General features: G+C 40.0%; 1 protein-coding gene across 1 annotated transcript in view; it reads left to right on the top strand.

Annotated features, from left to right (window-relative positions):
* Positions 1-850: 850 nt before the first annotated feature.
* NDFIP2 (Nedd4 family interacting protein 2) overlaps positions 851-18,722 on the top strand; it is a 62,999-nt gene continuing 45,127 nt past the window's right edge. Inside the window, exon 1 of the mRNA XM_060079815.1 lies at positions 851-1,189. Coding sequence (XP_059935798.1) covers positions 869-1,189 — 321 coding nt within the window. The 5' untranslated portion in view covers positions 851-868. The remainder of the gene's footprint in view (positions 1,190-18,722) is intronic.

Here is an 18,722-nt window from a genome sequence, read left to right on the forward strand (position 1 = left end):
CATCCAGTAGCCTTCCTTCTTCATTCCAAGAATCTCCTTTGGCGATTCAGGAGGGAGGTTAAGTAAAAAAGATAGCTGAGCCAAGTCACGTGGGATCATAGTTTTCAGGGTATAGAAAGCAGGTCTTTGGGTTAAAGAGTTTGCTGCCCCATCATACTCTTCTACTTGCCAGAGAAACATGCTTTGCACCCCGTGGGAGATACTCACACATAGTACGTCATGTGTGGTTAACCGGATACTGAGATCGACTGACAATGTTGCACACGGAGTGATTCCTTACTGTTAAACCCTTTGGAATTATTGATATGAATATGACCACAAAAGAGTCCTATATTTTTTCATTATTTTCTTGTATCCTTCCAGCAACCTAGTGCTCTAGAGGCTAGAGGCCTCTTTCCTTGGCGAGATACATGAGTATGGCTGAAGAGTCCCTGTTGGATTCTTAAATCTCTTACTACCAAGAAGGGGACAAACAAAACAAGCTAACAAGACATCCCTTAGCTCACTAATGATTCTGAATAAGAGTTTTAGGAAGGTCCTAGAGACGGATCTCTGTGCCTTGCCCTAGGCTGGGTGAGTAATACGAGGAAGTGTTGGGAAACAGGGTGACCTGTCCTCAGGTGCTCTAGGAGTGCGTCCCCGCTCTCCTCGACATCTGTATCTGTGCGCTGTGACTGTGCCTGCGCGAAACCCGTCCAAACGAAAAGACCAATCAAGGACGGTGCTATTTTTTCCCCTGATCCTTTTGCCACCGCCCACTCCGGACAGGCTGACAACCTAGATTGCTCCCTGGGACTTGCCTGACTTTTCCACCTCCTCCCACCCAGCTAACCACCCCCCCCCCACCGCCCCCGAACTCGCGACGCGGATGGGACGGCGGAGGACCCAGCGAGCATGCGCGACCATCCCGAGCATGCTCAGTAGCGCTCGCGGCGCCCCGGAGCTTCGGCCCAGAGCTGCGGCCGACGCGGAGGTTTCGGTGGTTTCTGCGGCCGTGACGGGAAGTGAGGTGGTCCGGCTGGGCGACCGCGGCGACATAAACAGAGGCGGAAGGGTCGCTGCGGCGACGACGTCGTCGACCCGGGTGACCGAGGGGGCTGAGCGCCGAGGGCACTCGCCCGCTCGGAAGCCGGATCCCGAGCCGGGCAGGATGGATCATCACCAGCCGGGGACTGGCCGCTACCAGGTGGTGAGTTTCTGGCCCCAGCCCAGGCCTCCTGCGCCGCCGAGGACCCCGGGATTGCCCCCCGCCGTGGCCCCCAGAGTCCCTTTCCTCGGGTTATTCGCGGAATGGACGTGCTGGCTAATTTATTTTTGGCTCTTCTGGCAGGACCTTGCTTCCTTCACACCTCTCGGATGGAGCCTGCCTGTGGCTCCTTTGAGACCTTTCTTTCCAGACCCCAGTCTCCTTCGAGGTCCCCATCCCTCCGCTGTTAGATACCCCTACGCCTCCCTTTAAAACTTGTATCTGTTTTATGTCTCACTTTCTCGATCATTTCGTTATGCCCTGACCCAGTCACTTCAGAGATATTCCTGTGGATTGTATACTGGAAATGAGTTCACATACCTGCTGGGAAGGTGTCGCCGTCATAGATGGAGTCGGTGGGGAGGAGGCAGGTGTAAGCCCTACGTAGGGTGGGAAGTGGATTTGGTTAAAAAAAAAAAAAATGTGGGCTTAAAAATCGTGCAACTGTAGAGAATAGTCATGGGGCTGAACTTGTTTCTCAGTTCTAGTTAACCTTGTCATTTTGTCCTTCTCTGTTTTGTTAGAATTAAAAGTGATTGCATTCTGTTTTCTATCACTTTTTTTTTGGTAGGAGGGGAAACAGGAAGTTTTACTTAAAAAATGCTAATCTTGTTTGAAAAATTTTCTTTAAATACAAGGTTTTCCAGCTTAACCGTATAAACCTTTGTATGTTGAAATGAGTGAAAAGTGCCCCTCTGTGTTTTCCGTGTCAAATTTTCTAATATTTTTTTTCTCTGATACTAATTCCGGTGGTGTCATTGGAGATTCCTACGTAAACCTTATTTAAAAAATGGACTCAGCAATAGTTGACTGTTTCGTTGCAGCTAGGTAGCATGTTATTCTGTAAACTTTGAGGTGGAAATTTAGTTAAACCTATTTACTGAGGGAGAGGAGAAAAACGTTAATATGGAGCACCGATGATGCACTTTAATAGTACTGTTTGTGAAATTTACAAATATAGATATGTTAGTGCAGATTTCATGTTTCAGATCTATTTGCACAGGAGAGACTTAGTTGTGAAGTAAAGAATTTCTATTAATAAGTGTATTTTGACAAATGCAAAGGCTACTGAAAGATGAAAACCCAATGTATGTAATTTTGCATTTTTTTTTTTTAAGATAAAAGCTCAGGAGGCTTCCACTTCATCTGGTTTACATCCGGTAAAACCTCCAAATGATGTATATTCTGAATTCTGTGAAAATTTATCAGTATTTTTGGAATGGTTTGGAAAATGTTGCCAGTTTGGGAAGGCATTTTTCAAGTTGCTAGTGTATACACATTGGGTGGTTTTTTGTTTGTTTGTTTGTTTTGGGTTTTTTTTAAGGCATTCCTATTTTTGCAGATGTTAGTAAAAATAAAATGCAATAGGTAAATATTGAATACCCATTGCATTTACCAGTGGAATTTCTTTTCTCTAATCTCTTTTCTTTCCTGTTGCTATTTGTTTCCCTTAATGGTGTTAACTGATTCGAATTTTTTCTCTTTGGGGGTTTTGCTTATCAGAATCCACCATGTTCACATATACAAATCACTGCTCAAAACATTTTTTTTTTTTTTTTTTTTTTGCGGTACGCGGGCCTCTCACTGTTGTGGCCTTTCCCGTTGCGGAGCACAGGCTCCGGAGGTGAAGGCTCAGCGGCCCTGGCTCACGGACCCAGCCGCTCCGTGGCATATGGGATCTTCCCGACCGGGGCACGAACCCGTGTCCCCTGCATCGGCAGGCGACTCTCAACCACTGCGCCACCAGGGAAGCCCTCAAAACATTTTTAATTGATGTATTTGTGCCTTAAAGTAATTTATTATAGTGTCATATTTGCTTTCAGTAGTTATGATTATTATTTTTAAGAATTCCTAACACCAAAATGTTGGAAGTTGCTGTCAGCTTTAAGATGTTTTCTTTTTCTCTACAACCCCTTTCAAAATAAGTAGACAGTATCATTTTTTTTCTTTTTAAAATAAATTTATTTATTTATTTTTGGCTGCGTTGGGTCTTCGTTCCTTCATGCAGACTTTCTCTAGTTGAGGCGAGCAGGACTCTTTGTTGCGGTGCGCGGGCTTCTCATTGCAGTGGTTTCTCTTGTTGCAGAGCACGGGCTCTAGGCGCGCGGGGTTCAGTAGTTGTGGCTCACCGGCTCTAAAGCGCGGGCTCAGTAGCTGTGGCGCACGGGCTTAGTTGCTCCGCAGAATGTGGTATCTTCTCGGACCAGGGCTCGAACCTGTGTCCCCTGTATTGGCAGGCGGATTCTTAACCACTGCGCCACCAGGGAAGTCCCGACAGTATCATATTTTATTGCCTTTTTTTCCCCTCGAACTGGAGATGTGTCCCACAGAGACTTTGGATGGGTGGAAGCATTCCTTCAGAGCAGAGGGCAAAAATCTGTCCTTCTAAAGATACTTCTTGCTTAAAGTAGGTAGGACATAAATTTGTTTTCCTTGTAAGGTGAAGTGTTTGAAAATCTTAGTACAGTTTACGTTCAGATTTTGATTCCAATTCCTGTGTAATTACATGGTAATTTCATCTGTCTAGAGTAACTCTTAGTTTTGTTGAGAATGGCCTGATCAGTAACTTTACCTAGGTATATGCACCCCCCCCCCCCAACAAAACTACTGGAGATGTGTCTACATAGACTTTGAATGGGTGGAGGCATTCCTTCAGAGCAGAGGGCAAAGGAAAAAAAAAGGCATCTGAGTTGGTTTGCAAGTAAGCTAGGGACCAATCTACAGCTTACAGCTCTGGCTTGTATAATGAACACAACTGTTGTGTGGCTGACTTTAGCTCAGTTTTGTTTTTTTTTAAAAACCCTGGAATGGTTAATAACAATGGATAAATAAACAGGTTCAGTTGTTGAATGTTTAGAGCTGACTAAGTAGGAGACAGGAAGACATGCTTGGTGGTGAAATGGTGTACGATGTTAATTTTCCACTTGTTCATAGAGTTAAATTTTAGCTTTCTGTATTGGTAAGTTAATGGTGATGCCTAGGACCATTAGAATGACTTACTACCATTAACCAATGCACAAGCTTTATGTGGAAACTACTTTTTCTGTGATTTCTCCTCCATTGTTAAAAGTGTCCAGATTTTGTTAAGTGATAACAATGTACAGAGCTACAAATACAAGAAGGCTTGACTTGTTACCCTTCTAATTTCAGAAAAAGCCAGGTAGTTCCATTGTGTTACGGGAAATTCAATTTTGTCTGGTAGGAAATGGGCAGTGTTGCCAAACTATGAAGGAGGTGACTTGGCTTGGAGCTGTTATGCCACATTCTAACTTTGATGTTCTCCATTTTAAAGGTTTTGTGTATGTGAACCACCAAGCTGACTACTAAGCTTTTAGAGGTATTCTGTATATAAGTTAAATTGGCACTGTGGATTGTAGCAGTAGTTTCCCAAACTGTATCATTCAGAATGATGATAATAGATGGTCTTAGAAGGTTTATAATATATATTAGAATATAAAGACATACATTTGCATATTTAAAACCATGAGAGCTTCTGCCGTAAAGACAGTGATTTGGATTTGTTTAACCTAGCTCTTCCTAAACCTTGACCACAGATTTTTAGAGAAAACTTTGATTATATTAACATTTCCAAAATGTTAGTTTTCTATAAAAATAATGAACTATCCATACTGTGATGATATAGATACTTTGCTGTTATATATGAATTAGAGTTGCCCTTGATAAATCAGCTGGGAAGGAGGTTGACTATTAATAGTTAACAAAAACCCTCACGTCTTTTAAAGTTATCTGGGCTTATATTTAGGTTGTGCTGATTACAATTTTTGAGCCCTTGGCTTAGTTACCTAGCATCTTGAAGCCTCAGTTTCCTCATATTAGTACCTACCTCATTAGGATTATTATGAGAATTATATAATGTAGTGTAAGTAAAAAATATAGTGTAGAGACTGGTACATGATAAATATTATGAATAATGTAAGGTAAATAAACTATAAAATATTGTATATATTTCAGTTTTTGCTAGTGACTACGTTTTTGTCTCTTGTTTTATTTAGCAACATGAATATCAACTAGTTCTTTGTTGTCCATGTCAAGAGCAGTGAAAAGTCTTAAGATTTGATTTTACCGTGTTTACAAGCTGATAGTCTGTTAATGTTTCATGGTTGCTGGCAGAAAAACAGGAGACTCCCAGGTCAGAAACAAATGACATTATTACTCACAGCCCTGCAGACTCATGAACATCAGCATATTTGTGCTGGTTTTCCTTGTAACCAGGTCCCATGAGGGTGATGGGTCTAATGGAAGAACAGGGTGGATCACAGCTAAGGAGCTCAGGACCAGGGGTCTAGCACTTTTTTTTTTTTTTTTTTTTTTTTTAAGCAAGCTGCAAACATTGTAGCAAATAACAAACAAGCTAGTTCACCTCTCCCTGAGAGGCAGTTAAATGCTGTGGTAACCTTGACCTTCTTTCACACTCAGCAAGAATGTGCAGGGACACACTGGCTCATAGCAGGCTGCCTTACCCAAGAGTGCATTTTCTGGATGAGATAATATATGGTGATTTTTAGGTGCAGTTATTTACTTTTGTTTTCCATTTTAAAGAATTATTTCAGTCTTTTACTTTACGTTGCTCTCTAGTTTTGCCTTCCTCTCTTGGCCCAGCTGGATTCCTTTGATCATCACTTGTTTGTTTGCTTTGAACTTACCAATATCCTTTATCTGGTTTACATTCTTACCACACCTCTTTTACATCATCAAGGTCCATTGCTTAATCTAATAGGTACTTTTCAGTTCTCTTCTTGCTTAAGTTCTTTTACGTTGACATTGTGAACTTTCTCCTTGAAACTCCTTCCTCGTTCCTGAAATGAAGGAGCTTTCTACTCTTCACTCCCCTGACTTTCCTTCTCTGCATGAACTCACTTTGTACTTACTCCTCAAATGTTGATACTTTCTATGGCATAGACTATTGTAATAGCTTGCTTAGTGCTTTCTTCCTTCATCTGACCATCCTTCTGTGTATTGTTTGTGCTACATAAATTGTATTTGTAGAATATAAATTTGATTTTCTTTTCTTTGCTTAAAAATCTTCAGTGGCCTCTTATTGAATATCCTCCCCCCCCCTTTAATGTTAAAACTTTCAGGGAATTCACTGGTGGTCCAGTGGTTAGGACTCTGCACTTCCACTTCAGGGGGTACAGGTTCGATCCATGGTCTGGGAACTAAGATCCCACAAGACGCACAATGCAGGCAAAAACAAAGCAAAACAAAAAACTTTCAAATATATACAGAAGTTGAAAGAATTGCACAGTTAACTTTCATATACCATATACCAGTTGTAGGGTCTACAATTCCCAACATTTTTTTGCATCTGTGTTATCATATATCTGTCAATTCATCTTATTATTATTATTTTTTGAGTTTATTTATTTATTTATTTATTTATTTTTGGCTGTGTTGGGTCTTCGTTTCTGTGCGAGGGCTTTCTCTAGTTGCGGCGAGCGGGGGCCACTCTTCATCGTGGTGCGCGGGCCTCTCACTGTCACGGCCTCTCTTGTTGCGGAGCACAGGCTCCAGACACGCAGGCTCAGTAGCTGTGGCTCACAGGCCCAGTTGCTCCGTGGCATGTGGGATCCTCCCAGACCAGGGCTCGAACCCGTGTCCCCTGCATTGGCAGGCAGACTCTCAACCACTGCGCCACCAGGGAAGCCCCTCCATCTTATTTTTTGAGCTTTCAAAATAAGTTGCAGATATCAGTGTAACTCAGTGCCAACCACATGCTTATCATTAGCCTAGAGTTCAATATTTCTTTATGGTTTTTTTCCTTTAGGATAAAAGTGACATATAGTGAAATGCACATATCTTCCACGGCCAATTAGATGAGTTTTGACAATTACATACATCTGTGTAACCCAAATCACTTTTGAAATATAGAGCAGGGATCAACAAACTACATTCTAACTCTTGTTTTGTAAATAAAGTCTTACGGTAGCACAGCCGTGCCATTCATTTACAGTGGCAGAGCCCAGAAAGCCTGAAATATATGCTATTCTGCCCTTTACAGAGAAAGTTTCCTGACCACTGGGAAAGAACATTACTGTCACCCTAGAAAGTTCACTCATGACCCTCCCCTGTTGATTCCTACCCACCAGGTGATCGCTATACTGTTTCGTTTTTGTTTTTCTCTTCGAATGAGCTTTGCCTATTCTAGAATCATACAGCATAGAGTCTACAAAGCTTCTTTCACTCTGCAAAAAGTTTAGGAGATGGATCCTGTTATTGTGTGTATCAGTAGTGCATCCCTTTTTATTGTTGAATAGTATTTCATTGTATAAATTGTACGAATATAGGACAGTTTGTTTATCCATTGCTCTGTTGATAGACACTTAGGTTGTTTCCGGTTTTTGCCTATTACGGACAAAGTGGTTAGGAATATTCTTGTGCAAATCTTTTTGTGGGTGAAGTTTTCATTTCTCTTTGGTAGAATTACTGGGTGATAGGGTAGGCGTATGCTTAATTTTATGAGAAACCACCAGACTTTTTTCCAAGTCTGTGTACCATTTCCAAGTGTACCATTTTACACTTAGACAAACAATGTATGGAAGCTTTGGCTGCTTCACCACCTTGCCAAAAGTTTGGTGTTTCAGACTTGTTAATTTTAGCCATTCTGGTGGGCTTATTGGATTTTTTTTTTTATAAATTTATTTATTTTTGGCTGTGTTGGGTCTTTGTTGCTGCGTGTGGGCTTTCTCTTGTTGCGGCGAGCCGGGGCTACTCTTCGTTGCTGTGTGTGGGCCTCTCATTGCAGTGGTTTCTTTTGCTGCAGAGCACGGGCCCTAGGTGCACGGGCTTCAGTAGTTGTGGCACATGGGCTCAGTAGTTGTGGCTCGCGGACTTAGTTGCTTCATGGCATGTGGGATTTTCCCGGAGCAGGGCTCGAACCCATGTCCCCTGCATTGGCAGGCAGATTCTTAACCACTGCGCCACCGGGGAAGCCCAGGCTTATTGGATTTTGAAATATAAATGTCTGTTCTTAACATACAAGTTCCTTGAATGGACCTTTCCATACCTATACACATCTTAGCAATCCCGCCCTCCTCCTCCCCGCCCCCCTGCCTGCCTTAATTTTTATGCACTAACTGCTGGAGTTCATCAGGACATACTTATTATTAGCTTCAACTATAATGTCTTCTCTCTTACTTACTTCCCTGACTTTACATGTGTTTATTTCTCACCTAAAGTTCTGTACCACACCCCTGTGGTTCATTTGCCTTATAAAATCCTGTTCCTAAATGTAAAAACTCCTACGAAATTATAATTGGAAGAGGGAGACAGGGTGAGTTTCTTGCATCTGTCATCTCTACATCACGGCAGAGGAAAAGTTGAGGATCACAGTATTAGAGAACTTGTTATACTGAGTTGTGTTTTTGTGTGTCTTTGTGTACCTTCTAGACTGCTGCTTTTCCTCAGAGGTGCTTCAGGGTTCTGTGAATGTCTGATTCTTATTTCATCTTTAATATAGATTTTAAAATACTGTAACTGAGGAAATTCACTCTCAGATGTGTTTAAAACCAAGTTTCCATAGCTTGAAGATTAGTATTATGTTAATTTGTGTTGCCAGGGTAATTTGGTTTTGAATGGACCCCACATGGAAGTTTCTCTGGCTGTTTCTGTGCATGTAGCAATAGTAACTGAGAGTGTGTCATTAGTTTGATTGAGTACAGTTCATTTTTTAAAAATTATACAAACGAGTAAGCTACTTTAGAACACCTGAACGGTGCTGAGTCAGATGCTAGCCATCACTTAGGCATATTTGAGCGTACATGATCCAATAATGGTGTAGTATTTGTGCAGTAACAAGTAAATGCATTGGAATTATATCCTGAAAATAACATATTATAGATAGTTTATGTGTGTATCTTGTGTTTTGAGTGCCTCTTGTTAGATTTATACTTAAGATAAGGTATGGGAGCAGTTTTTAGATATCATTATTGATTAACTGTGAAACTGAGGTCCTATAACTCATTATTAATTTATAAAGTATCTCTGTCAGTCAAATTCTGTTTTAGGTGCTGGTGAACAAGACAGTTAAGTTCGTGTCTCATGGCTCATACTTTGGTGGAGGGGAGGCAGATAATAAGTGAGCATAATTTCAGATAGTAATAGATGGTTTAAAGAAGGTAAAGCAGGATGATGGTATAAATAATACATTTTATCAATAATAAAATAGAAATAATAGAATAATATCTTTTTGCATTATGTCAGGAATATGCTGAGAACTCTGCTATGTGCTTTACACACATGAGCACATTTATTCCTTAGAATAATTCTGTGAGATAGATAATGTTATGATCTTCATTTTGAAGATGAAAAAAATGAGACATAAAGAGGTTAAATATATACAGGCATGTGTGTGGATCTAGGTGTGATGGATCTGGTATTCAAATCTTGGTGTTTTAGTTTTATATTGCTTTGTAACAAACTACTCAAAACACAAGCATTTTACTATGTTTCAAGATTCCTTGGTTTGGCTCTGTTCAGCAGAGCGGTTCTGTTCAGGGAATTCACTGGTGGTCCAGTGGTTAGGACTCTGCACTTCCACCACAGGGGGCATGGGTTCGATCCCTGGTCTGGGAACTAAGATCCCACAAGCCGCACAACACAGCCAAAAACAAAACAAAACAAAAAACTTTCAAATATATACAGAAGTTGAAAGAATTGCACAGTTAACTTCCATATACCATATACCAGTTGTAGGGTCTACAATTCCCAACATTTTGTTGCATCTGTGTTATCATATATCTGTCAGTCCATCTTCTTCTTCTTCTTCTTATTTTTTGAGTGAGTTGAATGTTGATCACTTCAGTTCTCTGTGTGTCCTCTTCATGTGCCCTCTCAGTGTGACCTTGGCCTTTCACATCACAGAAGGAAGAGGAAGCTGCCATTCCTCTTAAGGCTTCAGCTTAGAACTCCAGAATGTCATTTCTGCTGCATTCTGTTGGTTAAAGCAGCCATAAATCCAGCCCAGGTTCATAAGGAGGGGAAATAAACTCCATTTCCCAATGAGGGAGAGACAGTACACATACATGGAGGCAAAAAATTGATGGTGGCAGCTTTGGAGATGGGACGCCTCACCAGTGGGTTTGACTCCTCAGTGGATTGGAATCAGGATTATTAGGAACCTCTGTCCACTCTGCAGGTGTGACACTCAGACCAAGACTTGATTGAAATGTTCTAGCTGATGAGTATTTTAGGTGTGATAAGGGCCTGTGGTGCAAATGAGCTTGTTGGTTTAAGAACTAAGAAGAGAGCTGTGTGCCTAGAGCAAGGTGAAGGGAGATGGCTCAGGGGAATGGGACAAAGCAAAGAAATCAATTTTATGATAGATTTGATAGAAGGATGGAACTCTCGTTTGTAATTTTTGTTTTGTGAAAGCAGTCAAGTCCGGTTACATACCTTGCAAGGTGCATTGCCAGATGAAAACGTGGGGTCCTGGCCTTGGGTAGGAAAGCCAGTCTCCACTTCCGACGGGCCTGCCTTCTTAGCCCACAGCACCCCCAAGGGATTGCAGCCTCCATGCCAGGACTTGCTAGATACTGCTTTGCTCGTGAATGTATCATGGTGACGCCAGCCTGGGATGGGCATAGCTACCACCTTGCTGTACTCCTAGTCATGAGGTGGTGAGTTGAGCTGAGCCAGGGCGCTCAGCTGCCTGAGAATCTTTCCTGGGGAGGCAGACTGCCTGTGAGCTGAGGCACCAGGTCCCTGGCACATGCTCTTTTGTCCCATTGGAGTTCACTTATAAAACGTGGATTCAAAGATAAAATTATTAAGAATTTAAAGGTGACCATAGAGCATTAAACCCCAAGCATGAGGCCCTCCTGAGGCAAGGTTCCATGTGACCGCACTGGCCATGTGTTCGTGAAGAGGGCCCTGAAAGGAATCTCACTATGACGGTGGTAGTGGTGGTGGTGACGATCTAGAACCAGGGGTCAGCAAACTTTCTGGTAAAGGACCAGATAGTAAACATTTTAGGCTTTCCAGGTCATGTGGTCTGTGTCACAGCTGTGTGCCAGATCTGCTGCTTTAGTGCAAAAGTATCCGTACTTAATATGTAAACAAGTTAACATGGCTGTGTTCTAATAAAACTTCATTTACAGAAACAGATGGTGGGCTGGATTTGGCCTGCTAGCTGTCATTTGCCCACCCCTGGTGTAGATGAAAGAGGAATGCACCTCATAAAGGCCTTAAGTTTGGGCCTGTTGCAGGATGCTTCTGACAAATTTTTATTTCACCGAGTCTTGAAATAAACCCTTAGGAACGTGGTAAAGGGTGTTTTGCATCACTTACTTTTTGTACCTGGTAATCAGGCAGGCACTTGGTCTATCACTAGAATTGGTGTGGAGACCCCAGTTAGAGTATAAAATTTCCTATGAGAACAGCAAAGACAAGTTTCTCGTGTCTGATGGAATCTTCATTCTGTTGGAGTGGTCACCTCATTGAGGCCATTTAAAATCACAATACCCGCTTCACAGTACTCCCTAGCCCCATTTCCTGCTTCATTTTTTCCCATAGTACTTATCACCACCTGATATTTTCCAATATTTTACGTGTTTAATTCCTACCTCCTTCTTTCCCCTGAGTGTGCGCTTCATGAGGACAGGTATGTTTTGTTCACTGCTATATGTTCCGGTATCTGGCATGTGGTAGGCACTTAGGACGTGTTTGATGAGGATGACTGAAGGAGTGGTGCTAGCTCAAGAGCAACTCCATAGACTCAAAACCTTGCTTATGTTATTTTATTCTCTTATTTTTATAAGAATTCTTTTTTTTTTTTTGCTACTGAGACTTGGGCTCTCTCAGATTGTGTGTGCGTGTGTGTGTGTGTGTGCATGTTTTGCATTACCTTACAGCTTAACGTATGTTGCTCAGTGTCTGTGTCTCTCTCCTCCTTCCTTCTCCCCTTCTCCCTCTCTCTCTGTCTAAACACACACACACACACACACACATACTTTTTTTTTTATTCGTTTCTGCTTTATAACAAAGTGAATCAGTCATACATATACATCTGTTCCCACATCCCTTCCCTCATGCATCTCCCTCCCTCCCACCCTCCCCATCCCACCCCTCCAGGCGGTCACAAAGCACCGCACACACACTTTTTTTTTGCCGTACCCGGGCCTCTCACTGCCGTGGCCTCTCCCGTTGCGGAGCACAGGCTCCGGACGCGCAGGCTTAGCAGCCATGGCTCACGGGCCCAGCCGCTCCGCGGCACGTGGGGTCCTCCCGGACCGGGGCACGAACCCGCGTCCCCTGCATCGGCAGGTGGACTCTCAACCACTGCGCCGCCAGGGAAGCCCACACACACTTATTTTTATAAGAATTCATTTTTTTTTGCTACTGAGACTTGGGCTCTCTCAGGTTGTTTGTGATATATGATTGACCCCATAGTGTTGTTCAGTAAGGAACCCATGAAGCCATGTGCAGTGGTCCTGCTTAGTACCTTCATTGACTGTGGAGTTGTGGGTACTGCTTTGATTTTTCTCATCTGCTTTATGTTGACTACTTAGAGACTATTTTCTTTTTATTCTTTCCTTAATGTCACACCTACATGCTAAAACACTGTCTCATTATATGTGTATAAATAATATATTATTTTAGAATTTTATACATATTCTACATGTGTAGGCCTGACTTAAATTTAAATAACTATGGAATACATTCTGCTGACTTTATTAAATGTAAATTTACTCAAAAGATCCTTGTAATTAAGGCTAGCCTATCTACCCTTTGTTTATATAAATCATCCTCTATGTTTTCATGCCATGTTGTTATGGTTTCTTCCAAAAGTTTGATCACTTAGCTGGAATTAAGGTGTAGGTAAAATTCTTGTTAAAGACATGCCAAGTGCAAGTTGGGAAATACTGCAAATAGTCTAAGATTTACTATCAGATTATTTCAAGGTTTTGACTTTTAAGATTTGAATATCAGTGATTTAGTATTTTAAAAGTTTAGAAATGTGCTGTGGTTTAGTTTGTCTATGATGTTTCTCCAGATTTACCCGTTACATTATGTAAAGAAATTGTGCTATTTGGCAGAGGCTTTGAGAATAAGGAAATAAACCAGATAGTTTTACTTCTTTACTAATTTTGAGGCTCATAGGACTTGTAGCCTGTTGGCTGTTAGACTGAAGAAATCCAATAGTTTAGAGAACATTTGTTCTCGTTTGGGTAGAGCATTCATTTATATCAGCATGACTTTTGGTGTGATTTCCCCACAAGGGGAAGGATTAACACTTGAAATAACACTTGAAACCCTTTTAAGTTTTTGTTTGTAACCTTAGAGAACATGAGCCTCCGCTAACCTCACCTTGCTTAATTTGTTACTGCCCTGCACGCGTGCCGTGTTTTGAACTGTAACCTGTAATACTTCTGTTCTCTTGCCCGGCTCCTCTCCAGGCGCCACTCCCGACCGTGCTCTCGCTTGCCTTCGGACTCTTCTGGCTTTTGAACATATGATTGCCCTTTTTTCTTTTCGTTCTGCTTCCTCCAGGATGAATTTCTATTCTTTATTCAAATCTGTTCAGATGTTCTTTTCTCCAGAAAACCTTCCCTCACCGTCTCCATTTCCTCTATTTTTTTACCAAGTTCAGTGTATTCTTTTAACACTGTGCACTTATCCCTATCATAGTCCTTATTCCATGGTGTATGTATTTTGTAGACTCAATGGGAAGTAGGGCTTAGGTCTGTCTTGTTTATAATAGTATACAGTGTAGTTCTGGGCCCATTGTATAGTGCCTTGTAAATACTTACTGAAGAAATAAATGAATGCCGTTTTGAATTATTTCAAGTGTATCCATGCGGTTACTGATAGATTTATAGTGAACAGTTTTCCAGAGTTCTCTTACGTAAAAGTAACAATATGTTGCCCAGCCCATACAGTGTTGATATTCTGCATATCCATAATTAGGGTATGTACTTTGCTTTTAGAATAGTGCCGAGAAACCTGTTTAGATGAATTCTGGTAGTTTTACATAATTCCTCATCTGACTGGTGACTTGCGTTTGCCAGATAATTAACCATGGGTAGGTTATTTGGTTTACTTATGGAAAAAGGAAAATAAATTGTTTCCAGATATTGTGGAAGTAGTTAGTGATCATTTTCTTCAACCGTCTCATTTTACAGAAGACTGCCTGTGGGAGGTTCTGCTTAAGGTTATGCAGCAGAGCTTGGAGGACAAATTTTATTCTATTACTTGTAAACATGTCAGCTGAGTTAAAAGTTCCTGGGAAACAGAACTTTCATCATAGTTAACTTTCTTTAATTGACGGCGATGCCAGACGTGAGGAGCACGGATGGTATAGGATGAGCCTGGTAGTTTCAAATCTTGGCTTCTCACTGACAAGCGCTGTAACCTTGGGCTGATTACTTAACCTCTCTCTGCCATAGCTTCCTCATCTATAAAGTAAGGATAGTATAGGTACTTCCCTCATAGAACTATTGTGAGGATTAAGGTATGAAAAGCTCCTAATATTTGGTTAAATCGATAATTAATGTTTACATTTTATGACTTTTATTTCTTTATTGTTTTTAAATTTTTATTGAGGCATAGTTGATTTACCATGTTGTGTTAGTTTCAAGTGTATAGCAAATATATATTGATATATATATATCAGGATATTGAGTATATTGATATATATATATATATATATATATATCAGGATACTGAGTATAGTTCCGTGTGCTCTACAGTAGGTCCTTGTTGTTTACCTATTTTACATATAGTAGTGTGTGTATGTTAATCCCAAACTCCTAATTTATCCCTCCCCCACCCCCCTTGTGTATCTGTTGTTAATTCTTTGCAGATCCTATGGTCATTTTTCAGAATTTGCTTTTCAGCTACATTTTTTTTTTTGGCATGGTCACATGCACTGGATAAGTATTAGTTCCTTTATTTTGTTCTTTGAAGACATTCTTCCTAGAGCCCACCATCCTCCTGTTTCTACCTGTAGTATTTGTTCTCTAGGCCTAGTACACAGCTGTCATACTGAGACTTCCCTTCATCACTTTGCTCTGTTGGATCAGCTATTTCTTGAATTCCATTTGATTTCCATTTATTTGGGATTTTCTTGTATATCTTTTAAAAAATTTCTAATTTAATTTTTTTTGTGGTAAGAGACTGCACTCGGTATGGTCTCATTCCTTTTAAATTTATTGAGACTTGTTTTATGGACCAGTATATTATCTTGGTGATGTATTATGTGCACTTGAAAAGAATGTATATTCTTGAGTTGTTGGATATAGTGTTGTATAAATGTCAGATCAAGTTGGTTCAGAGTATTGTTCCAATCTTCTGTGTCTTTACTGATTTTTGTTTTTGTTTTTGTTTGTTTGTTTTTGTTGTTGTTGTTTTTGGCCACATCACATGGCTTGCAGGATCTTAGTTCCCTGACCAGGGACTGAACCCAGGCCCTGCCAGTGACAGTGCTGAGTCCTAACCACTGGACTGCCAGGGAATTCCTTGCTGATTTTTGTTTTTGTGTTATTCTACTAGTTGCTAAGCAAGGGGGTGTTAAAATCTGCTGTGGTGATGGAGTTGTCTATCTCCCTTTAATTATCTCAATTTCTTGCTTCCTACATTCTGAGATTGTTATGAAATGCCCCTCTTTATCTCTGGCAGTGCTCTTTGTCTTCAAGTTTGTTTTATTTGATAATAATATAGCCATTCCTGTCTTATTTTTTTTAATTTCCCTTCTTATTTTTTGCATGGCATATCTTTTTCTGTTTACTTTCAACCTGAGTTCTTAACGTGTGCCTTTTGTTGGTGGCATATAGTTGGATTTTGCTTTTTTATTCACTCTGACAGCTTCTGCCTTTTAACTGGAGTGTTTGTATTTAATGTAATTATTGGTATGGTTAGTTTACTTCTACTGCTGTATTATTTGCCTTCTGTTTGTCCTCTCTCTTTTTTTTTTTCCCTCTTTTCATCCTTTTCTGCCTTTTGGATCACTTGATCAAAATAATTGTTTTAGTTTCCTTTTCAAAATTTGTATTGCTTTTTTAAGCTATTCCTCTTTATATTATTATTATTAATTAATATTAATAATATTGTTATTTATCAATTATTAATGTTAATATTATTATTTTTATTATTTTTGTGCTTGCGCTAAGATTATAATAACCAGTGAAAAGTTAGGTATATGTATATACATATATGTTTAACATTAATGTCATATGACTTCATGTAAAAAGTAGAACTTTGTGACTGTATACTGTGTACGCCCTTCCCCCTGCCAAACTTGACGCTATAGTTGTCATATGTATTACCTGTACATTCACTGAAATCCCCAACAAACGTTATCATTTTTGTTTTAAATAGTAACACATATTTTTAAAAATTTATGAGGAAAAAAGAATCTTTTATGTGTACTTAGACGTTTACCATTCCCTATGCTCTCTCTTCATTCCTGAAGAAACAAGTTTTTCTTTACTATCAATTTTTTTTCAGTCTAAAGAACTTCCTTTATCATTCCTTAAAGTGCAAATCAACTCTAATCAATTTTCTTTCTTTTATTCGAAATGTCTTTATTTTACCTTCATTCCTGAAGTATTAGATTTTTTGTTCTGTGGGGCGATACTGTGCTGCGTAGCTTTGGAATCTCAGTTCCCCAACCAGGGATTGAACCCAGGCCGCGGCAGTGAAAGCGTGGAATCCTAACCATTAGGCCACCAGGGATCTCCCCTATAGATACATATTTTGGGTGTAGAATTCTTGGCTGAGTTTTTTTTTTTTCTTTCAGCCCTTTAAGGTTTTGTTCCATTTTATTATGATGACCATGGTTTCTGATGAGGAATCTGTAGTTATTTGAATCATTGTTTCTCTGTATGTAATATATTGGTTTTTCAGGTTGCTCCAATAACTTTTCTTTATCTTGATTTTTAGAAGTTCTATTATTATGATGTGTCTAGGTGTAGTGTTCTTTGAATTTGTTCTGTTTTAGCCTCACTGAGGTTGAATTTGTAAATTTACTCCTTTCACTACTTTGAAGAGTTATGGACATTATTTCTTCAGTTTTTTTTTTTTTTTCCTGCTGCAGTCTGTTATTTCCTCTGAGTCTCAAATGACATGTTTTCTAGACCTTTTAAAGGTTTAGAGTCCCTGTGGCTCTATTTGTTTGTTAACTTATTTATTTTTTCAATCCTTTTTCTTTTCTCTTCTTTAGAATGGATAAATTCTGTCAATTTAAATTCGCTATCTAGTTCCTCTATCTTCATTGTGCTATGGATCCCACACAGTGAATTTTTTATTTCATGTATTTTATTTTTCCAGTCTAAAGTTTTTATTTGGTTCAATTTTTTGTTTTCTATTTACCTGCTGAGATTCCCTGCCATTTCATTGATTTCAAGGTAATATTGCTTTACTTCCCAGAACATAGTTGTAATAGCAGCTTTAAAATCTTTGTATGGTAACAGTAATCTGAATCATCCTAGAATTGGCATCTCTTGATTGCCTTTTCCCTGTAGAGTGATTTATATTTCCTAGTATTTTGTATTTCTGGTAATTTTGGATTTTATCCTGGATCTTCTGAGCGTTTTGCTATGGTACTCTGGAAAATTTAAATACTGTCTCCCATTCTGTGTGCAGTGGTTCAGATCTAAGGTTAATTCCTTAGGCCTTTACTCATCTGTTTTAGTTAAGTCCTACACATGCATGGTTCAAGGGCTAGTAATTTACCCTCACTTTCTGGCCTGCCTGGGCTCCATTTGTTCCATGCTTCCTTTGGCTAGAAATAGCAAGGGTTCTACTGAGGTTTTAGTAGCCCAAGACAAGGTGCCTCTCCACAACTATGGTTCTGCCTTGCAGCAAAGCTGCAAAAAGAACAAAAAGGGAAAACTCTTTGTGCAGGTTGCTTCTCCAAGGTTTAATTTCCCTCCAAATCCCTATTTTCCTTAATGTTCAGAATGCTCAGATAGTTGTTTTTCATATTTTGTTCAAGTTTATAGTGGCTGTCAGTGGGAGGGTTGGACTGTAGGGGGTTTATACTGCCATGCTGGAACTTGAGCCAACGAAAGATTTTTGAGGTTTTTGTTTTTCTACTCCCTGTATTAACTTCCCTTCTTACATTTTTGTTTTGTTTTTCTTTCATGTTGGAGGTTTTCTTTAAATTTGGGTGTTCTTTCTTTGCTTATTTATATTCTATAAGCTGTGTTTGTGTGTTTTTGACTTGTTAATCGAGGCTTGTGTCATTTCTTGGTGAGCCAGCCTTTTCATTGGGGACCTCCCAAATGTCAGGGTCTGCCATTTAGTTAGGAAGCTATGGCAATAGTTAGGTAAGCGATAATGGTGGCTTGGATTAGATAATTAGTGGCATTAAAGTGAAGTAGATGGGTAGATTCACAGATGTGTGTAGTGTGTGTGTGTGTGTGTGTGTGTGTGTGTGTGTGTGTACTTGAATCAGCATCAGAAATACTCGTAAGGGTAATCCTGTGGAAGGGTAGATTACTACCTGTGAATTTTTTTT

This window comes from Mesoplodon densirostris, chromosome 17 (assembly GCF_025265405.1).
Source record: "Mesoplodon densirostris isolate mMesDen1 chromosome 17, mMesDen1 primary haplotype, whole genome shotgun sequence".
NCBI classification, from domain to species: Eukaryota; Metazoa; Chordata; class Mammalia; order Artiodactyla; family Ziphiidae; genus Mesoplodon; species Mesoplodon densirostris.